At 38.8% G+C, this 10,530-nt stretch overlaps 1 protein-coding gene across 1 annotated transcript in view; it reads right to left on the reverse strand.

Annotated features, from left to right (window-relative positions):
- Positions 1-9,536, reverse strand: part of TMEM212 (transmembrane protein 212) — a gene marked incomplete at both ends in the record, with an annotated part of 172,031 nt that extends 162,495 nt beyond the window's left edge. The window contains one exon of the mRNA XM_084232721.1: positions 9,378-9,536. Coding sequence (XP_084088847.1) covers positions 9,378-9,536 — 159 coding nt within the window. The remainder of the gene's footprint in view (positions 1-9,377) is intronic.
- Positions 9,537-10,530: the final 994 nt, after the last annotated feature.

Raw genomic sequence — 10,530 nt, forward strand, 5'->3', positions numbered from 1 at the left:
CATACAATTCCACCCCCTTATTTTGACCCTAATCCCTCCTCCTGTCCCCCTCCCCAGTGTGTCTCTGGTTTATAGTTGCTTGTTGATTTTGATTTTTACTTTATTATAATTAGTCTTTTTCCTGGTCCCTTATTTAGATTTTCTAAGAGATTCCTGCTATGAGTGAGACCATCCGGTATTTTTCTTTTCCTTTCTGGCTTATTTCACTGAGCATGATCCCTTCCAGCGCCATCCATGTTGCTGCAAATGGCATGAGTTTATCTTTTTTGATTGCTGAGTAATATTCCATTGTGTATATGTACCACATCTTCTTGATCCAGTCATCTATTTTTGGGCATTTGGGTTGTTTCCATAGCTTAGCAATTGTAAATATAGCTGCTATAAACATAGGGGTGCAGGTGCCCTTTTGAATTAATGATTCTGTGTCCTTTGGGTAATACCTAGGAGTGGAATTGCTGGATCATATGGAAGCTCCATCTTTAGCAGGTTGAGGAATCTCCACACAGCTCTCCATAGTGGTTGGGTGAGTTTGCACTCCCACCAGCAGTACAGGAGAGTTCCTTAGAAAAAGGAACTTTTAAAGCAACCATTTTAACATGGAATAATTTACTGACTTACAAACAATGGATCATAGTGATGGGCACTGAATAGATAGAATGTTAATGAAGGTTAACATCACTGAGAGCTTACTCTATGTCAGGCCCTGGGCTAAGTACATGTGTTAACTCATTTACTCCTCAGATGATCCAACTAATGTAGAACTCCTACTTTTAAAATGAGGCACAGAGAGGTTCAATAAGATGAGCAGGCTCACCAGGTAATAACTACACGAGAAGAATGGCTCTAGCCCTCAGTGGAATTGACTGTCCAGAAGTGTAAGTCGTGCACACATAAGAGCATCCACAAGATTAGGCAAGAAGAGTGAGCTTTATGTGTGAAAAAAGCTCAGCGACACAATACCACTTCCAGGGGGAACACTTCCTGACAAAGGCATGCCAGGGAAACAAAGTTCTAAGTGGGTTTGGAGGATGGAAGTGATCTCACTGGAGGCGGCAGAGGGAAGGGCAATCCCAGCACCTGAGCAGCGAGCAAAGGCAGGAGGGTGGCAGCTAGGCTGGAGGAACAGGGAGTCAGGAACCCAGACTGGCGGGGGGTTGGTTCCTGGCAGAGAAGTGCCAGACATCAGGCTTGAAAACCATGTGTGACCAAGCTGAGGAGGGCCTCAAAATTCATCATAACAAATCTGGACTCTGTTTGGACAATGAAGCAATACTGGAAGGCTGGAGCAACCAGACTGTTACAGCAGAGGTTTAGAAAGATGAAACTTTTTTTTTTTTTTTTGCATGCCTGCTGGACTGAACTGGAATAAGGCATGGAGGTGTCTGCGGGGTCCTGGCCTTCAGCCCCTTTAAAAACCTATACCCACAGTAAAAAAATACTATGGCCAAGTTATAAAGGTATTTGGCCAAAATAATAATACTTTGCCTTATTATATATGATGCACTCTAATATTCTCTATCCTATCTTATTTTAATTCTTATTATGTTTTGTAAATGCTGCTAGTTACCCAATAGGTTGATCATATAACTCTCTAATAGATAGATTCCTACACGTTAGTGTCACAGTTATCTAAGCATAAAACCTGAGCAAGAATGGGAAGTGGTAAGGGGTTGGGAGGGTGTTATACAGTGAGAAGGAAAACATAGGAATATGCATCATAGGAAAATACCAAAGTTATCTGGCAACTGTGTGGATGGGGTGGGGTAGGAGTGGGGTTGAGGATGAACTGTTTTAGGGCACTGCCTCCAGAGTACAGTCCTGGCATCCCTTAGGGACCAGCAGCCCTGGCATCCCTTAGGGACTTGTCAGACATGCAGAATCTCAGGCCTCACCCAGGTTGATTGAATCAGAGTCTAGAGTGTAACAAGATCTTTGGGTGATTCATAAACGAGTGAGAAACATTAGTTTAGAGAAAAGGATGGAGTTGAAGTCATTCCAGGGTTTGAAATTGAGTTCAAAGGCAGGGAAGTCAGGAGAAGAAATAATTGCTTTTGCTGGTAAGATGATTAATTTTGTTTTTGAAAGTTGAGCCTAAAGAAGCTTATGATATCTAAGTGGAAATTGGCCATGGGGAGATTGGAAATCACAGGACTGCGGAAGCTGTGGATACTTGAGCTATGCGTAGGCAAGTCTCTGTTACAGGAGGAAACCAGGGCTTGAATGGGTACGTGTATTGCAATAGCCTGCCTTTTCTCTCCAGTTCCTGTCTTCACGCAGTTCTGGGTTCTGGGTGCAGCTTGCCACTGGCCAAGTCACCAAATCCTCCAGGACTCAAATCCTGTGTTTAAACTCTTACGCGTCATTCTTTTTATCAAAGCTTAAAAATTTTCTAGGGCTAAAGTAAAGCTCAGACTTCAAGGCACAGTGATCTCCTTGCTGCATACTTTCTAGCAGCTGATGCCTTTAAATAACCTAGTTCAGAAATTTGAGGGAAACTGCATATCATGTGGCTGTCAGAATAGAGCTGGGAGAGTCTGAGGATAAAATATTTGTAAAAAAAAATTTAGTAAACCTTGAATAAAAGGCATAGGACAAATACAAAGTACTGTATGATTTGTTAAAATCTCTCTTACAAATCTTGAAATAGAAAAGAAATCATTTGCAAAAGGAAAAGTCTGTAGGGTTGAAATGTACAAATTATCCTTCCACCAGAGGAAGATACAAGTTGAGAAGTGACTGGCCGGGAAGGTTGTGGAATGAATCAGAGACCTTTTGAAGTTGACCCTGATCAGACAGAGCTGTGGCTCACTAGGAAACTCACTAGGAAAAAAATCACATTCTTCCAAATTTAGACATTATTGACAGAGTGGCATTCTTATTGCTTTCCTTCTTATGAGGATTTTCCACCTGCTTTAGTATAAATAACAGCTTGACCTTTAGTGTTTGCAATCTAATCAGAGTTTAGCTGTGTAAGAATTTCTGTACCATCAGAATGGAGAGCATCCACTCATTGAATATTATTTATTAACAATACTTGTTGAATATCTAGTAGGTGACTATATTCTCACTGCTGGACATACAGAAATAAACAAAATAGAATAAATCTCTGCCATGATACAGAATACATTGGGGAGGATGGTTGAGGGGGACAAGCAAACAAATAAGTACATTATATAGTACATTACATAGTGATAAAGGGGGAAAGTAGAACAGGGTATGAGAGATAAGGAATGCCACTTGGCATGGGGCTTGAAAATTTTAATTTTTAAAAAATATTTTTAAAGATTTATTTATTTATGCATACAAAAGCCTGGGTACAGGCCAGAGGTGAAGGGGGTGAGAGGATTCACCAGAGACAGAGTGGGGAGCAGAACAGGCAGATTGACTGAAATATACTGTTGTGGGGAGCAGCGGACAAGACAAGAGAGGTCTGTTGCGCCATGTGGGTAGCTCCCAGGCCAAGGATATCGAAATCATGCTACAGCGGCTGCTGTTAGCTTCATAGTGCTAAGACTTAACCACTTGAGCCCCCAGGGAGGCCACGGGGCTTGAAAATTTTAAATATGAATATGGTAATGAGGGAAGGTGTCAGTAAGAAAGAGACATTTGTTCAAAGAATTAAAGGCAGTTAGGGAGCTATATAGAGGCAAAGCCTTCAGGCAGACAATAGGTAGTGCCAAGACCCTGAGGCAGAAACACCACCAAAAAAATCAGTGTGATAGAAAAGAAATGCAGTAAGGGAAGAACGGTAAATGGGGAGCTCAGCAGGCCAACAAGGAAAGAGGGTGGGAGAATGAAGCGGGAGGGATTAGAAATGAAAAGTTTGGCCAGAGAGCAGGACACATATGAAGGAGATGGTGTTAACTAGCACTTGTGTAAAACTTTAAAATTGGCAAAGTTCTTTATTATACAATCTTTGTTTATATTGTGTTTATTCTCACTGGGTACCATAGGATTAGGGTGTCTCACATGGGTTCTCTTAACCTGTAAAATCCCCCATTTTATCACTATGGAACGTACTGTATAATGTACTTATTTGTTTGCTTGTAAAGGCAATGAGGAACAAGTTGGGTGAGGGCCCCACTCGTGACCGTGTACCAAGACTGTCAAAGTTGGGACTTGAACACAGTCCCTCTCCCTCAAATCTTATGCTTTCTCTCCCCTGCCCCATGTTGTCACTCAAAATCAAATAACGACCAACTAGCTATGTGCTGGAAACACCTCACATCATTTTTCTGGGTCTGACTAACAAATAGATCTCTGTCATAGAACAAGCATTTAATCAATGATTTGTGGTCCCAATCTTTCATGACTACATCATGAAAGACTCCTGGGATTAGCAAAATAATATAATGTAAGAAAGGGACACAGGAGTGGGCTATAATCATGGTTTTGTTAAGTTTAGGGTCAGTTGTGAAGTCAGAATTTTTAAAATGTAAAATAGCATAGAAAATATCAAAATTTACTTCACACAGATTAACTATTGTTTTGTAAAACTTGTTATGTAGATCAGGTTATATTTTATATATCAATATCTATCAGTTTACCTAGAGAGAAATACATAGCTGTATTTATGTATATTCCAGGTTCTATTGAAAAATGTTTTTCTTACTGTGGGTCAACAACAAAAAGTTTGGATGCTGCCTGAATAAATGTAACTGCCATTTATACACAGTAGTAGGTCTGTAAGCGATATTTATTTAAACGAACATATGGTTTCGAGTAGGCGTGGTGGGGGAAACGTTGGCAGGTCAAGCCTGGGTAAATGTAAAAGAGTATCTTAAAAAGAAAAGAAAAACACCACCAAAGGGTCCTTGGTAGGTCCCACATTCCCACTATCTCGGTTCCTTCCATCTGCACGCTATCATTAAACCTCACCACGCTGGGTGCCTTAAAAATCGAGACCTAAAAGTCAGGGTTCCAGGACTGGTGTGACAGCTCCATAAAGTCATCTGAGATCCAGGCCCCTTCCAGCTCCACCCTTAGGATGGTTCTTGGTTCCTGGTGACTGCTAATGTGACAGGCAGCACCTCCATGTTCCAGGCAGCAAGATGGAAGAATAAGAAGACGGGAGCATTCTTTTTCTTTTAAAAAGACTTTCTTTAATCCCACACAGGCCTTCTCGTATCTCTTTGGTGAGGATTTAAGCACATCACTACACCTCTGCCAGTAAGGTAAGAAAATGAAATCATTCATCTGGGCAGTAATGGACTCAGTTGAAAATTGGGGTTTTAAAACAAAGGAGGAAGTGAAATTTTTTACTTGGATCAAGGGACCTGTACAAAACATATTTTCTTTTTTTTTTTAAGATTTATTTATTTATATATACAAGAACTGGGGTACAGGCCAGAGGGGTGCAGGGGAGTGAGAGGATTTACCAGAGACAGAGTGGGGAGCAGAACAGGCAGATTGACTGAAAAACACTGCTGAGGGGAGCAGCAGGCAAGTCAGGAGAGGTCTGCTGCGCCATGTGGGTAGCTCCCTAGCTGGGGATCGAACTCATGCTGCAGAGACTGTGGATAGCATCATAGGTTGAGTCTTAACCCCTTGTGCCACCAGGGAGGCCCACAAAACAAATTTTCAACCAGGAAACATTGCTAGGGCATATATTCCTACAGTCACAGTAGGAAGAGGAAATATGGATACAGACATGGTACAGAGGGAAGAGGAAGGCCATCTACAAGTCAGGGAAAAAATCCTGGACAGGTCCCACCCTTACAGCCCTCAAAAGGCACCAACCCTGGGACACCTTGATCTTGAACTTCCAGTCTCCAGAACAGCAAGTATCTATTGTTTAATCGTCTAGTATATTGTTAAGGCAGGCCTAGTAAATGAATACAACACTTAGTGGATCATAGAAATTTCATACGAATAAGGGCATTCTTCTACATTATCAGCAATACAATCATCAAAGCCAAGAAATTAATACCCATACATTCGTGGCATGTAATTCATAGCTCTCATTCAGGATACACCAATTATCCTAATAATGCCCTTTAGAATAAAAAGATCCAATTCAGAATCACACGCAGACACACAATTAAAATCTTGCTTTATTCCCCCTTGTAACTGAAGCACATCGTAGGTGGCCAATACATACTTATGTAATAGATAGATCAAATTTATATTTCCTAAGGTCTTGCTCTTAAATGATCTCCCTAAGAGCTGAAAATGCCAACTTGTACTGAGCACACACATTTTCTTAGTGGACTGTGAGTTAGTGAGGTTTATCACCAACTTCTTATTTTCAGTTCAAACAGTTGCATGGAAGGAAAAAGGTAGGAGAACTAAGATTTTGGACTTTTACATCTCTAGTTTACAAGACACACCTGAGTCATTAATGAAAATATTAGTCTAAAAGTTATTTTACTTTGTCCTCCATTTTTACATTATTTTTTCACAGTTTATATATATGTTTTTCTAAATTCAAATTTCAAAATATAGATCCCAATTTCTCAGAATATCAAGGTGAGAAGATTAAAATTAAAAAAAAAAATTTCAGGAGTCCAGTAGGATGCAGGGCTCACCTATCCACAAATTTGCAACCAAATTAAATATAAACAAGAGATAATAGTCCTTGGATGACTAATGGATAACTATTGTATGAACCAAGAGGAACAGGATGGCAGAGAGGGTAGGAAAACCTGCAATTTTCTGACTGAAGGGATCATACCTCATTGGATGTTTTAGAACCTGGAGATTATACTAGATGGGGGAGGTGCACAAAGAGTCAGTGTACAGGACAGAATGTGTAACTCTGGAATCTGACAGAAATTTGCAATGGTAAATTGGAGTACTAGATTGACATCTGCAAATGCAGATGCTATACTGCTGGATAGCAACTAGACACCCAGAGCTGGATTGTGAAACACCCTTTTTCTCTAAACAGGGTTTCTCAAGGACAGCAGACAGTCTTGGAGACTGCCACTGTGTGTCCTGGGTAAGGTGGTGGTCATTAGCTTGAACTTGGGTATATGAATACCCAAGTTCATAGACTTGGGTATATGAACTCCAGCTATATGAATAGCTGGAACCTGAAACTGTGGAAAGGGTTAGATTGACTCACGTGTCTCTCCATACAGGTAAGGCTATTCTTTTTATCTGTGTTATACAAAACACCTGTCTCAACTCCACCATGGCTAAAGCCAAGATAACAACAAAATGGTATATTTTCATTAATCAGAGTTCAACATGCTTGGGCCCTAGCAACAGGAGCAAGCACCACAGAGCAAATTTTGGTATGCAAAAGGCAAAGGGAGCAACTCTTCACCCATCACTCTGTTCCAAATATAACACCATACCAAATATGGCTACAATTATTGACTGGTCACAGAACCTGTATATTAATATACCAACTGAGAGGTTGAAGCTAGCATGAGACTATTAGGGAGGCTTTAACTGAGGAATTGGACTAGGGGAAGGGGTCATTATAAATCTCCCCTCCACCTAAATTGGGTACGCATAGCACCTTAGGAAGCTTGATCTTTGTATGTGTTAGCAGCCATCTCCTGATACCCCACTGCCTGGTTCCTATCTTCTACACCCTGCTGACGCTATGCATCCAAACAGGGACAGAGGTGTTGGTTTATGAAACAATAGGCATCTAATAATCTCTACCCATAAAAAATAAAAATGAGGAGACAGAGGAACATATCACAAATGATGGGGAAAAAACCTCAAGTCTCAATCTAGCAAAACTGTGTATCCTGCCTAATGAGAAGCTAGGTAACCGTTATAGCCATGCTTGTTGGAATAAGAAAAACAATGGGTGGACAAAGGTAAACATACAATAATGAATACAAAAATACTTCAAAAAGAATCAATGGACCTAAATAAACTACTACTGAACTAAAAACATGATAGAGGGCCTCGATTGTGATTGAACACAAGCAATGGACAGAATTAATGAGCATGAATAGTGTTAAAAAAAAAATTAAGTAGATCAGACCAAAAAAAAAAAATAGACCAGCAACAAGGAAAAAAAAAGAATGAATACAGTGTAAGAGAAGGGAGAGTCTCTAACAAATGATACTGGTAAAACTGAATAAGCACATATAACAGAGCAACGTTGGATCACTCTCTAACTTCATGCAAAATAAGAATTCAAAATGGATTAAAAACAGCTATAAGACCTACAACTATAAAATACATAAAAAGAAGCATTGAGAATATTTCATAATATTAATAATAGAGATATCTTTTAAAATTTGACCGCTGTAGCAAGTGAGGTAAAAACAAAAAAGCAATTTTTTGTTTGCTGTATAAAAAGCTTTTTAAAAAGATATCCTATTGAGTAGGAGAAGATATTCAAACATCATACAACTGACAAGGGCTTAATATTCAAAGAATTCATCCAACCTAACAAATAAACAACCCAATTAAAAAATAGGAAGTCAATTTTAAAAAAGACAATTTACCAAAGGCATATTGGAAAAATGTTCATAATTACTTTAATATAGAAGATGCAAGTCAAATGACAATGAGATATTGTCTCACATCTCTGAGATTGGCATACATTAAAAAGACCCCAACACTAAGTGCTGAAGAAGAAGTGGAGAAAGAGGAAACCTAATACATTGTTGCTGGGAATATAAACCAGTATACGCATTTGGGAAAGTAGTCTGGACCTATGATAAAAAACTAAAAATGGAAATACATAAGACCCAGTAACCGTACTTGTGGTATCAATCTGTGGAATTGAAAACAGTCAACTAAAAAAATTATATGCTCCACAATGTTTATTGCAGTATTATTTACAATAGCTAAATTCAGAAACAACCTATCTATCCACAGGTAGAAAATTGGATATGGAAGAGGTGGATTACTACTCATCTATAAGGGAAGATGAAATGTTATCATTTACAGCAAGATGAAGGATCTCAAGAGAATCACGTGTAGCAAAGTGAAGCCCACAGACAAATATTGGATGGTTTCAATATGATTGATAAAAATAAAATAAAAAATGAAAATGGATGAACTGATTAAGCACAATAATTAAAACTAGCAGACATTTATTTGAAATGATGTTTCTGAGGTTAAGGGGGAGAGAAGAAGAAGAAAGTGTCAAAGAAGAGGGTTGTAAGGGAAAAATAAAATAAAATAGGGGGGAAATAAAATGAAATCGATTTTAAAGAATTTGTTGATCAGCATGTTGTTATAGTATACATGATATAGAGTACATGTGATTAAAAAATTAAGAACAATACCATATTTAAAATGCAACTAAGGAGATCAGTGTTGCAAGTTAATGATGATTTTCTATAGCATTTTGATGTCTACATGTTGTTGAAAAATGTAAAAGGGACAGGTTATTCTGTTTCCTCTTTCCCTCCCTCCTTCTTTTATTCCTCAATAGATGTAATAAAATAATTTCCTACCAAAGCTCCATTCCAGATGGGACAGGCAATCCAGACACTCCATCCCGCGAACCAAAGCTTATAAGAAAAAACAGGGAAGAAAGCAATAATTCCAGAGCATATACTGAAAACCCCCAGAGTAATAAGAATTCGTCCAGCAGCCTGGTATAGGCCCTGCATTTTCTTCAGTGACTTAGATCCTAGATCTCAAAGACGTGTTGTTGCCAAAACATGAGAGTTTGACAGGCCCTCAATAAACAGAAGTTTCTTGGAGACTGTAGTCATGACACGTGGACTGTTGATCTACTTGGAAACAAGATTCTATTTGTTTCACCAAGGATAATAAAATGTAGAGAAATAATCCTTGACATAAATTTGGCACCATAAATTCTAATACTAGTTTCCTTCAGAGAGAGAATGAGATGGGTGTGGGTGGAGGAGAGAGAGCGAGAGAGAGCAAGAGAGAGAGAGAGAGAGAGAGAGTCATTCCTCATGTGGGTCACTGCCTCCATTCCCTCCTTCTGCCCTGCTCTGGGGAGTGACCACTTCCTGGCTTAATCAGATTCAAAGGCTTGCTGACTGAGCTAATTGTTTCTCGACTCAACCTGACTATTGGTTCCAGCATAAAACCAACATCCTTTGTGCACAATAGATCCACATTCCCAGCACCATTTCCCACAAAACAAAGTAAAAATAAGCACTCTGATCACTTTTATTACATTTAATTTAAATGATTTAAAGCAAAAACAAGACCTCTCCCCTTTCTTTAAAGTTTAATTCTACTACAAATACTTTGACTTTTTATATCAAAGCATCCTCAAATAGGCATGAACGTCATCATGGAGTTCCACATTGTTTTTATTAAGCCAGTTTCACCTATTATTTTATTATTAATTCAAAGGTCAAGTAAATGGCAAAGATGAAAATATAGGCCATTGTAAAATAAACTTTGTGGGGTAATTTATGAATTGAATAAAATACTGATCTTCAATCATCTTTGAATTTTGATTCCAATTTGCTCTTATATACAGTTAAGCAATTACAAAAGCTCATGTCTTTATTTCTCATGCATTTGGAAAAGCCAGGGTCAGCAGGGATATGTACTTGCTTCTGACAACAGATGTTTATCTCTTCTAAAACATTATCTTGAAGACACAGACAATTTTCTGAAGCT

Source organism: Talpa europaea (genome assembly GCF_964194135.1).
Source record: "Talpa europaea genome assembly, chromosome: 4".
Taxonomy (NCBI): Eukaryota; Metazoa; Chordata; class Mammalia; order Eulipotyphla; family Talpidae; genus Talpa; species Talpa europaea.